Source organism: Apostichopus japonicus, chromosome 3 (genome assembly GCF_037975245.1).
Source record: "Apostichopus japonicus isolate 1M-3 chromosome 3, ASM3797524v1, whole genome shotgun sequence".
In the NCBI taxonomy this organism is placed as follows: Eukaryota; Metazoa; Echinodermata; class Holothuroidea; order Aspidochirotida; family Stichopodidae; genus Apostichopus; species Apostichopus japonicus.
Window position 1 is genome coordinate 25028330 of NC_092563.1, and position 12941 is coordinate 25041270.

Sequence of the window (12941 nt, forward strand, 5' to 3'; positions counted from 1 at the left end):
GTGAATGACATCATCATAGTCTTAATTTAAGGTACAAATGCCCCTTTTGTTTCTTATCTTCCACTACAATATTTTTATCATTTGTATAACACAAGTAGCATTTTGTTGAAGTTCTAAAGTCAGAGAAGATTGACAGTTATGAAGCAAACATTCCAAATAAATATACCAATTTTAAAAAATTTTTTTTTGATACTTAATTGTCCATCATCAGGTAACTGAAAAGTAAGGTATAAACATATAGCATTAATACTGAAATCCAGAGAGGAATGCAAGATCTGACGAGAAGTTATCGGTATGAACTGATTTGGAGGATAATTCCAGAAGATATTGTTTAGATTTAGTTATTGTTTGGTTTTTCAAGGTTGCTTTAATAAGAGCAAAGCTCTGATCCCATTGAGACACAATGATATGGCCGATGGAAAATGTGGTTTTGTTTCAAGATGCAAATATTGTGTTTGTGATTGTTAAAGTGTGTTCTGTTCTGCAAGGAGTTAAGGTTTGCTTATGTATAGGGTGCACTATCATACTGTCAGTTAATACCGGTGCTGTGGCCGAGTGGATAAAGGCGGTGACATTTGAAGCAACGAGGCTTAGCAATCGGGTGGTTCAGGGTTCAATACCCGGCCGGGTCATAGTAAGGTGGGTTTTTCATCCAAGACTAATCCACAGTTTTGCCGTCTGAAATGACTTTCTAAATTGAAAAGATTCCAAATTTGACTTAGAATGTTGAATTGGAAGCCACCCGAAGTGTAACTTGTAATCTATAAGCCCTTGGGGGTTTCTCAGCTTAAGTTTAAGCGTCGTAAAAATAACTGCTGATGATTATTATTATTAGTTAATGTAAAGTATGAAGGAAACTGCTGGTACTCCTGTTCTTTCTGTTGCTCTCTGACAGTTGGTGGTTCTTGTTCTACTTCACTGCCGGTTCTATAGAGTACTACAGATTTGCTAGCTCTATTTCTTCTTCACTGTATTCTCCCCCCCCCACCAAACACCCCTCAAAATCTCTCTCGTCCCTTCCTCAGATCTTGTCATGCTAGTAGCCCTCACGTCGTCAGTGTTTGTCATCTCGGAAATCAAGAAGTGGCTGCAACGAATGACTGAGAGGAAGATCCCCATTCAGAGGGACTACTACGACTATGTCTGAAGTTGTCTAGCGAATATTCTACAACGTGGTGAGAAATCCAACGCAACGTGTTCACTGGAGGCGACGTCAAAGAAATGAAATATTGTACATGAGAAAATGAAGAACTTGGCTCATGGCTATCATGATATATATATTTTATATTTATTCCTTTTGGTCTTTCCTCTTTGAATTGACTCATTTTCTAGTATCGAATGAACCTTGATTGCTCAGATGTCAATGAGTCTGTGGGGTTAGTCAATATGGGTGCTGTCCTGTTGTTATGCTTGTGGTGGTTGGGGGTGCGTGGCTGTGATGGGGTATTTTTTGGGGGGGTGAGGATATTTTAACCTAATACTGATCCAAACAGTGCCTTCAGTTTTCATTTGGGCAGTCTTCGAACCTTTGGACCACTGTCTTTTTGAGATGTGTAAGTTGTGCCTTCGCTGTATATATAATGGAGACGTTTACATTTTAATGTAACCATTTATACTGTAAAAGACTATTTAAACATAACAATCTAGTGCATATCAGACTTGTAAGGAGTCACTCCATGCTGAACACAAGCCGTTCATGACACTAATGTAAGTGACTCAAGAAACTTGTTTTACTTCTACAGGCTAAATATTACAAACTTCAGTCAGTAAACAAAGTCAGTGAATATGACATTTTGTTTTGGACTCTAATTCGAATTCATTATAGCACTACACAAGGTATTTGCTTATGCACTGGTATGTATGTATAGCCTGGCAACATACATGTATATAGATCACACTGGTATGTTTAGACAATACCAGCATACACATATATTACAGAAATGTTTTATGTTAACTTATGGATGAATAACACATACTCCATCCAGTGCACTGAATGTACAACACACTGGTATGTTCATTTAACAGGATATAAAATACATCTGTATATTGTTCCAATACATATGACCTACACTTGTGACCTGGAAAGTGGCACAATGTGTACGAACAGAACAGCACCACACCTCATGCAATGGTAACCAAATTTTCATCTGGTTGTAGGTTTTTTGAAAGTTTCATTAAGAATTTTATTAAGATAAGTTTTTATGAATTTCTCTATTAACTATCAAGAAGGAGTTCTGAAATGTGATGGCATTAGGAATATTTTTTGAGTAATTTTAACTTTTGTTAAGTAACACAGGTCAGAAAATTACTTTCCAAGAGTGTCGTTAAATGTTTGTAGTTTAGTATTAGTAATGGTGGGATAGTTTTTAACCTATACAGGGTATAGTTCTAGAGAAAGCATCAAGGAAGTTGGTACCTAGAGAGTTTTTCCGTGGAAGATCTTATCTGTTCTTTGGAGGCTGATAAGTAATAACTCTCTTCGATCACTAAGCCCAAATAATTAAACTACAATGCAAAGGAGAGTAAATCAAACTATAAGGAAAGTTTAAAGGACAGTTTGTCTACTGCTACCATTTTGAGCAAAAAGGTGACTTGATTTGTTAAGACGTTTGTGCAATTCTGTAAACCCACTCGCGAGGTTTATAATCATGACAGTGGTTGGAGCAGTCTTTGAAAATCATGTTTTTTGGTTGCCTTTAATTATATAACCACCCTCCTTATCTCACTATATTCTCTCAGTGCACTTAGCCAATGTTCTTAATATCAGATCTCACACAAAAATATATTCACTGATGGCAACAAACAATGGTTTTAGCCTAATGCTTGTTTGCAAAGTATGCTAGGACAGGCAAAATCTGGCTCATGCCCTTTGGCTTGGACCCTACAGGCCTTTCCTGCACATTGGAGTCTTTTCGTCTGGCCCTTTCCACTGGATCCACAGTTATCTTCCAGGCCTTGGAGAAACCTGAGAACCCAGTGGGATAAAGAGTAATGAGTGCATTCTTTAAATACGTATGGAGCTTTTAAAATTATATATCTCTTTGGAATGTAGCTATTCATCTTTGTAGAATTTCATTCATTTTTTTTAAATTTTCATCTTACGTTTTAAAGGTGCAACTGGAAAGTGAGCTCCTACTACATGTTCAATTTTGTAATCACTTCAGCATGTTTTGAGATAAACATTGGAAACCACTCTCATTGCTATAGTTTGTCGTAATTTATGTCAAAATAATATTTAAAGTCCCGGCTTAAAAAATCACAAAAGATTACAATAACAGATCGCAACAAGTAGTGTCAATCGCAAACAAAATAAGAGGCCAAAGAAAACTAGGTGTTTCAAGTTTGAAAAGCATTTATTCTCACCTCCAATTCACTACCTGAATGAGCTCCTCATCAAGACAAACCCTTTAAGTAGAATCTGGTTCCATATTTCCAGGTGTCATTGTACGTAATGAACCCCACCCACAACGAAGATTACACTTGATCGTAATTAGAATTAATTCTCATTACTCGACCCTTTTACTAACATACCCAGTAATCTGAAATTCAAATTTAAAATTTGTTTTGGGACATAATCGTGATAAACAAGAATATCTGAAATTGCCAATACTATCGTCTTCTTTCTTCCTTATAAGCCATTTTTCGTCCATCTCTAAAGCTACAGTGAAAGCTGTCGTTACCCAGAATCCGTCTCACATTAACAACGATAGTTTATTAATAATGTGGCAGTCTGCATATTGTCCATGTCATAGCACTGAGACAGCACTTGTCAAGGTATCTTCTTACATTTTCCTGAGGATGGATCAGAAATGTGTCACTCTTTTCGTTATGCTAGTCTTGAGCACAGCCTTCCATACAGTCTATCTATCATTCCATACCTTCTTGAAGTTCTTCAGTCTGATTTTGGTGTTAAAGGGGCAAGCTGCATCTTGGTTCTGTTCACATCTATCTATTCATACACAGCATCTTTCTGTCGAATACTTCTAATCATGTGACTTTGATCTACAATGTGGAGTTCCACAGCGGTCTTTTCTAGGTCCAGGTTCATTAGTTCTTTATGCCCCAGGCCCACACCTATGCTGAATGACACACAACTGTATTTATCTTATCAAACCTGAAAATGATATTTCTGAATTAGAGTCCATTACTGCTGTGCATTTTTGCTGTCAGTTCATAAAATTTTATTGGAAATTAACAATAATTTTTCTTTTAAATAGATTGAACCAACATATATCTGTAGATTAAATTTGACATTTTCAGTTACTAGAGTCATACAAATGTTCCATTCTCTTTCCAGTTTCATGGGTGGGTAGCAGAATCTGTTAATGAGAAAACAAAAAGACACCATTTAAAGGTATGCCTGGATTTTGATGAACTGTGGAATGTACTTTCAGCAATATTTGACCAAACACACTTAATGAATTTGTGGAGATTAAAAAACCAATAAAATAAATAAAACCATCTACACTGCTCAGAAAAGTTCCTTCAGCTTTGTCTTTTCTTCACTGAAACTCAAAGCGGCGATATATTTTCATCATTGCAGCAACAACCTTGTTCGCAGAACACATTGGCTGAGAAGACAGCAGTTACACAACGTTCAGCAGTCACATATGCATTCGGTAGAAGCAAAATTGGTATGAAACTTACACTTCACATTGAGTGGCCATCCAGTGTACAGTTGTAACTCATTTTGGATCTTTTTTCTCCTATACAATTTGGGAGACCATTACAGATGTGAAAACCGTCGATTTTTCTTGGATGAAAACCCCACCTTTACTTTGGCTGACCAGGGGTCGATCCCACTACCTTCCTGATGCTAGAATTAATTACCTCTAACGCCACGGTCATTATCGACTGGACCGTACTAATTTATTTTGCAACTTGTTTTCTGAGACTTGGTACTTCCAATAAGTCCCTCCATACATATATCTCTAATGCCATAATACCATATAGTAAGGTAAACAGTAAACAACTCATATAATCATAGAATTTTTTATATAGGAGTCATATTCCTACATCAACTGTAAGAGGCAATATCGTGTCATCACTGCAGCTACTAACCTAATCACAGGTCAAGAGGTCAACATCTTAACAAAGTACACCTACAAATGTTCTTAACATATTTTCAGCGTGTTTTATACCACCTAAAAATTTGCTTTCTTGTAAATATCTGCTCTATAACAAATAACCAAAATGGACCAATTTAACACAAATGATAGTTTCTATAAATCTAATGGATTTAGAAGATCTACAAATTTTTTTCAAGTAAGTGTATTATTTGCCAAAGTCGGTTTTCCAATAATTCAGTTACCTTTGACTTTAGATTTTGGGTTTGTAACTCCTTAAGGTTACTAACTGGAGTTCATATTATCTTGGCTGTCTCTGAACAGGGTCAATGCCACTTTTAGAATCCTATCTTCTTCTTGGAATGATGATCATCTATCCTGTAAACAAATCGAGAGGAAATTATTTTAATGCGAGCCTGCCTCGGTACTTGATCAATAACATTTGCTGATTTCATTCAAATATTGTAGAACTCTATGTAACACATCTATGCTGCTCAGAATAATTCCTTCAGCTTTGTCTTTTCTTCACTGAAACTCAAAGCGGCGATATATTTTCATCATTACAGCACAAAATTCGCTCAGTGGTTATTGCCGGTGCCTTCCGAAGAAGGCCCCGAGTTCGAGTCACTACAAGATTAATGAATGTCGTCCAGTTACAGAGTTGTTGACAATTGACATCATGGACGTTAAAATATGAATGTAAGAGACTGACTTCGGTCAGCTTGCGGCTTTGATAAGGCAATGAGGCTTCTTCGTTCCTGCTTGCAGGAGGATCTAAAATACATACATACATGCTGCTCAGAATATTTCCTTCAGTTTGTCTTTCTTCACTGAAACTCAAAGCGGCGATATATTTTCATCATTGCAGCATCAAACTTATGCCTAGATAAAAAAACATGACAGGATACCACATAACACATTTCCAAACTATTTTCACCATGATCAGGATATAAAAATGGTCCTTGAAAAACTTAAACATGAAGTAATTGATAATTAAAATAAAGCTAGGGATAGATTCGTACCTCTAGAAAGGCCAAGTCAAGCCCAAACTCTTTTCTGCTGCTGCAGTATAAAGCCTCATCTTCCATTCTTTTGGCAACAATATTCATCTTTCCTGTAAATAATCATAACAAAATATGAATAACAATAACAGAAAATTTATTCAGTTTCATAAAACCAAACTTTGGCACACCAAAACTTGATTTATTTCTTAAAAGAACAATAGAACATTTCCATGCTGCTCAGAATAATTCCTTCAGCTTTGTCTTTTCTTCACTGACACTCAAAGCGGCGATATATTTTCATCATTGCAGCATCAAACTTATACCTAGGAAAAAAACATGACAGGATACCACATAACACATTTCCAAACTATTTTCACCATAATCACAACTATTAATGAATTTAACAGAGTTTCTTTAACTAATGCTAGGCAGGTGGTGATTCTGGACAAGTAAAAATACAAGTCATAGGTCTTTCATCAATTTCTAAATGGGCAATATGTTAAGGGTTAAAAAGAACAAATTCAAACCTTTAAATTGAGAAGTTTTCAGTTAGCTTGCTTCTCCTTCACAGATTGAAAAACTTTTCATCCTCCTTGCATCGTCTTTTCTCTCCACCTAAAAGTGCAATGTTTCTGTAAATATTGAGGGAAAAAATGTGATCGAATCAAAATGAGTTTGCAACATCATATGGCAATCCTCTTTGGTATAAAAATTGGGTTTTACTGTATTTTTCCAATCCATCCGTACTCAGAATTACGTCCATTTTGTCTTCAGAGAAGTCAAAGTTGGTATAAATATTTCGTCGCAGTAGGATCCATGGAATTTGTATTGAAAAAATTAACACTTAGGCAAGCTTTCTACAATCATAACAATATTGCAACAAAACTTTCCATATCAACAAGTATAATCCTGTCAAACAAACACAAAACATATTGTGTGGCAAAGACCAAATGATCTGTACAAATATCGGACAATTTACTGAGAATGTCTTCTGTTGCATGATTTTATTGAGGATATAAAAGGGTACTTGAAAAACTTAAACATGAAGTAGTTGATAATTATAATAAAGCTAGGGATAGATTCGTACCTCTAGAAAGGCATAGTTAAGCCCACACTTGCTTTTCTGCTGCTGCAGTATAAAGCCTCATCTTCCTTTCTTTTGGCAACAATATTCATCTTTCCTGTAAATAATCGTAACAAAATATGAATAACAATAACAGAAGATTTATTCAGTTTCACAAAACCAAACTTCTGCACACTAAAACTTGATTTATTCCTTAAAGCAGCATTTTGTGTTTTGTCGCCGTTTTCCACTTTTTCGACATGTCCATCAAGTTTTTTACATATATCAATCACAAAACAGCAAACTAAGATATTAGCAAAGTTTTTTCCCTGCCAAAAGCGTTAATTGGCGAGTCATTAAGGACATATGCAGATAATGAGAAAAGTGTCGTCCGACAATTTACACATTTAATATGAACCGCATACAGTTCCCCCAACCCACCAGTTTGAATTCAACCAATCAGAGATGCAGGTTTAGTTATGAGCAGTTGCTAAAAATAGATTCAAAACGTCAAGTTGGTACCTTGGTACAACCAGCGAGCTGGACTCTAACAGCTCCCTGGTACAACTGCCATAGACAATCTACAAAAATCAAGCATGGTGTTGTATTACGTATTGGCCAATGATGTTCGTAGTTTTTAAATATTCATATTATGGGCGAGGTTTATTTGGATCCCAACGGAAAATATCTTCTAGAAAAACAAAGTTCAAAGTTGTAGATTTTTCGACTTTTATGCCACCATTTGAAGTAAGAATTGAATAGATAAGCTAGTTATGTATGTCGTTATGGCATCGTGGAATCAGCGAGGTTAGAAAAACCATAGAAAAGGATGCAAAATACTGCTTTAAAAGGACAATAGAACATTTCCATGCTGCTCAGAATATTTCCTTCAGTTTGTCTTTCTTCACTGAAACTCAAAGCGGCGATATATTTTCATCATTGCAGCACAAAACTTGCCTATGGCCATAAAAGTCAAAAATGTTGAACACAGTTCATAAACACATCTTCTAAGATTCTTTAAGAATAGATAGCATCTCTGAATCAACATACCTGTATAAATCAATGATTGGTCATGATTTTACAAGTCAGAAATGTTTAATCAGTACATACACAAAAAGGTCAATACTCATACCTTTTTAAATGCTAGGGAAAGCACTACATTCCCTTTTCTGCTCCTGTCCAGGATTAAAGACAAACTCTTCTTTGCTGTCAACATCTATGTCAATCTCTCCTGCTGAGAATTGAGAACGAAAGTGATTATTCACAACATATAATAAATAATAACAAATTTGATACAAAAGGTTCAACAACACCACCCTTGACAACATCTATCCTGGACAATTCTGGCAATGCCTTGTGATAAATTAGTGAAAGTAGTTTGCAAGAATTAAGTTATTCATCGTTGCTGCTCAGAATATTTCCTTCAGTTTGTCTTTCTTCACTGAAACTCAAAGTGGCGATATATTTTCATCATTGCAGCATCAAACTTATGCCTAGAAAAAAACATGACAGGATACCACATAACACATTTCCAAACAATTTTCACCTTAATCACAACCATTTAAGAAATTAACACGGTTTCTTTAACTAATGCTAGGCAGGTGTTGCTTCTGGACAAGTAAAAATAGAAGTCATAGGTCTTTCATCAATTTCTAAAGGGGCAATATGTTAAGGGTTGATGAGAACAAAATTCAAACCTTTAAAATTGAGAAGTTTTCAGTCAGTTTGCTTCTCCTTCACAGATTGAAAAACTTTTCATCGTCTTTGCATCGTCTTGTCTCTCTACATTAATGTGCAATGTTTCTGTAAATATTGAGGGAAAAAATGTGATCGCATCAAAATGAGTTTGCAACATCATATGGCAATCCTCTTTGGTATAAAAAATTGTGTTTTTCTTTACTTTTCTGTATTTTCCCAATCCATTCGTACTCAGAATTACGTACATTTTGTCTTCAGAGAAGTCAAAGTTGGTATAATATTTCATCACAGTAGGATCCATGGAATTTGCATTGAAAAATTAATACTTCGGCAAGCTTTTTACTATCATAACAATATTGCAACATAACTTTCCATATCAATAAGTATAATTCTGTCAAACAAACACAAAACATATTGTGTGGCAAAGACAAAATGATCTGTACAAATATCGGACAATTTACTGAGAATGTCTTCTGTTGCATTATTTTATTGAGGATATAAAAATGGTCCTTGAAAAACTTAAACATGAAGTAGTTGATAATTACAATAAAGCTAGGGATAGATTCGTACCTCTAGAAAGGCCAAGTCAAGCCTAAACTCTCTTTTCTGCTGCTGAAGCATAACGCCTCATCTTTCTTTCTTTTGGCAACAATATTCATCTTTCCTGTAAATAATCATAACAAAATATGAATAACAATAACAGAAAATTTATTCAGTTTCATAAAACAAAACTTTGGCACACAAAACTTGATTTATTCCTTAAAAGGACAATAGAACATTTCCATGCTGCTCAGAATAATTCCTTCAGCTTTGTCTTTTCTTCACTGACACTCAAAGCGGCGATATTTTTCATCATTGCAGCACAAAACTTGCCTATGGCCATAAAAGTCAAAAATGTTGAACACAGCATAAACACATCTTCTAAGATTCTTTAAGAATAGATAGCATCTCTGAATCAACATACCTGTATAAATCACTGAATGGTCATGATTTTACAAGTCAGAAATGTGTAATCAGTACATACACACAACATGGAAGTTATTTTTATTAAGGTCAATATTCATACCTTTTTAAATGCTATGGAAAGCACTAAATTCCCTTTTCTGCTCCTGTCCAGGATTAAAGACAAACTCTTCTATACTCTCAACATCTATGTCAATCTTTCCTGCAGAGAATTGAGAAAGAAAAGTGATTATTCACAACATATAATAAAAAATAATAACATATTTGATAAAAAAAGCTTCAACAACACCTGGACAACACCACCCTTCACAACATCTATCCTGGACAACAATTCCGGCAATGCCTCATGATAAATTAGTGAAAGTAGTTTGCAAGAATTAAGTTATTCATCATTGCTGCTCAGAATATTTCCTTCAGTTTGTCTTTCTTCACTGAAACTCAAAGCGGCGATATATTTTCATCATTGCAGCATCAAACTTATGCCTAGAAAAAAAAACATGACAGGATACCACATAACACATTTCCAAACTATTTTCACCATAATCACAACCATTAATGAAATTAACACGGTTACTTTAACTAATGCTAGGCAGGTGGTGCTTCTGGACAAGTCAAAATAGAAATCTAGGTCTTTCATCAATTTCTAAATGGGCAATATTTTAAGGGTTGAAAAGAACAAAATTCAAACCTTTAAAATTGAGAAGTTTTCAGTTAGTTTGCTTCTCCTTTACAGATTGAAATACTTTGCATCGTCTTTTCTCTCCACATAATAGTGCAATGTTTCTGTAAATATTGAGGGAAAAAATGTGATCGCATCAAAATGAGTTTGCAACATCATATGGCAATCCTCTTTGGTATAAAAATTGGGTATTTCTTAACTTTTCTGTACTTTTCCAATCCATCCGTACTCAGAATTACGTCCATTTTGTCTTCAGAGAAGTCAAAGTTGGTATAAATATTTCATCACAGTAGGATCCATGGAATTCGCATTGAAAAATAAATACTTAGGCAAGCTTTCTACAATCGTAACAATATTGCAACATAACTTTCCATATCAATAAGTATATTCCTGTCAAACGCAACACAAAAAAATTTGTGTTGCAAAGACCAAATGATTTGTACAAATGTCGGACAATTTACTGAGAATGTCTTCTGTTGCATTATTTTATTGAGGATATAAAAATGGTCCTTGAAAAACTTAAACATGAAGTAGTTGATAATTATAATAAAGCTAGGGATAGATTTGTACCTCTAGAAAGGCGTAGTTAAGCCCACACTTGCTTTTCTGCTGCTGAAGCATAACGCCTCATCTTTCTTTCTTTTGGCAACAATATTCATCTTTCCTGTAAATAATCGTAAAAAAATATGAATAACAATAACAGAAAATTTATTCAGTTTCATAAAACCAAACTTTGGCACACCAAAACTTGATTTATTCCTTAAAAGGACAATAGAACATTTCCATGCTGCTCAGAATATTTCCTTCAGTTTGTCTTTCTTCACTGAAACTCAAAGCGGCGATATATTTTCATCATTGCAGCATCAAAATTATGCCTATTGCCATAAAAGTCAAAAATGTTGAACTCAGTTCATAATCACATCTTCTAAGATTCTTTAAGAATAGATAGCATCTCTGAATCAACATACCTGTATGAATCACTGAATGGTCATGCTTTTATGAGTCAGAAATGTTTAGTCAGTACATACACACATCATGGAAGTTATTTTTTAGAAAGGTCAATATTCATACCTTTTTAAATGCTAGGGAAAGCACTACATTCCCTTTTCTGCTCCTGTCCAGGATTAAAGACAAACTCTTCTGTACTGTCAACATCTATGTCAATCTCTCCTGCTGAGAATTGAGAACAAAAGTGATTATTCACAACATATAATAAATAATAACAAATTTGATACAAAAAGCTTGGACAACACCACCCTTGACAACATCTATCCTGGACAACAATTCCAGCAATGCCTCATGATAAATCGGTGAAAGTATGCAAGAATTAAGTTAAACATCGTTGCTGCTCAGAATATTTCCTTCAGTTTGTCTTTCTTCACTGAAACTCAAAGCGGCGATATATTTTCATCATTGCAGCATCAAACTTATAACTAGAAAAAAAACATGACAGGATACCACATAACACATTTCCAAACTATTTTCACCATAATCACAACCATTAAAGAAATTAACACGGTTTCTTTAACTAATGCTAGGCAGGTGGTGCTTCTGGACAAGTCAAAATAGAAGTCATAGGTCTTTCATCAATTTCTAAAGTGGCAATAAGTTAAGGGTTGAAAAGAACAAAATTCAAACCTTTAAATTGAGAAGTTTTCAGTTAGTTTGCTTCTCCTTCACAGATTGAAAAACTTTTCATCGTCCTTGCATCGTCTTTTCCCTCCACATAAAAGTGCAATGTTTCTGTAAATGAGGGAAAAAATGTGATCGAATCAAAATGAGTTTGCAACATCATATGGCAATCCTCTTTGGTATAAAAATTGGGTTTTTCTTTACCTTACTGTATTTTTCCAATCCATCCGTACTCAGAATTACGTCCATTTTGTCTTCAGAGAAGTCAAAGTTGGTATAAATATTTCATCACAGTAGGATCCATGGAATTCGCATTGAAAAATTCATACTGAGGCAAGCTTTCTACAACATAACAATATTGCAACATAAACATTCCATATCAATAAGTATAATCCTGTCAAACAAACACAAAACATATTGTGTGGCAAGACCAAATGATTTGTACAAATGTCAGACAATTTACTGAGAATGTCTTCTGTTGCATTATTTTATTGAGGATATAAAAATGGTCCATGAAAAACTTAAACATGAAGTAGTTGATGATTAAAATAAAGCTAGGAATAGATTCGTACCTCTTGAAAGGCCATGTCAAGCCCAAACTCTCTTTTCTGCTGCTGAAGCATAACGCCTCATCTTTCTTTCTTTTGGCAGCAATATTCATCTTTCCTGTAAATAATCATAACAAAATATGAATAACAATAACAGAAAATTTATTCAGTTTCATAAAACCAAACTTTGGCACACCAAAACTTAATTTATTCCTTAAAAGGACAATAGAACATTTCCATGCTGCTCAGAATAATTCCTTCAGCTTTGTCTTTTCTTCACTGACACTC

The 12941-nt window shown here is 34.8% G+C and overlaps 1 protein-coding gene and 1 long non-coding RNA gene across 55 annotated transcripts in view; one reads left to right on the top strand and one right to left on the bottom strand.

The window, feature by feature from the left end:
* The window catches only part of LOC139965587 (calcium-transporting ATPase type 2C member 1-like), a 40978-nt gene extending 37780 nt beyond the window's left edge, over window positions 1–3198 (top strand). For all 5 annotated transcript variants that reach the window (XM_071968114.1, XM_071968116.1, XM_071968115.1 and 2 more), the window contains one exon: window positions 1026–3198. In XM_071968114.1, the coding sequence (XP_071824215.1) occupies window positions 1026–1147 (122 nt within the window). In that variant the 3' untranslated portion in view covers window positions 1148–3198. The remainder of the gene's footprint in view (window positions 1–1025) is intronic.
* A 142-nt stretch (window positions 3199–3340) lies between these two features.
* LOC139965589 (uncharacterized) overlaps window positions 3341–12941 on the bottom strand; it is a 31395-nt gene continuing 21794 nt past the window's right edge. For 35 of the 50 annotated variants that reach the window (XR_011792313.1, XR_011792312.1, XR_011792316.1 and 32 more), the window contains 14 exons: window positions 12678–12771; window positions 12112–12216; window positions 11545–11646; window positions 11044–11137; window positions 10483–10577; window positions 9898–9996; window positions 9402–9495; window positions 8831–8936; window positions 8266–8367; window positions 7158–7251; window positions 6598–6702; window positions 6089–6180; window positions 5312–5444; window positions 3341–4319 (listed from right to left, as the gene is read on the bottom strand). This is a non-coding gene — a long non-coding RNA (uncharacterized lncRNA). Of the gene's footprint in view, window positions 4320–5311; window positions 5445–6088; window positions 6181–6597; window positions 6703–7157; window positions 7252–8265; window positions 8368–8830; window positions 8937–9401; window positions 9496–9897; window positions 9997–10482; window positions 10578–11043; window positions 11138–11544; window positions 11647–12111; window positions 12217–12309; window positions 12448–12677; window positions 12772–12941 lie in introns of all 50 variants that reach the window. The other 15 variants (XR_011792341.1, XR_011792314.1, XR_011792305.1 and 12 more) reach the window with 14 other exon arrangements.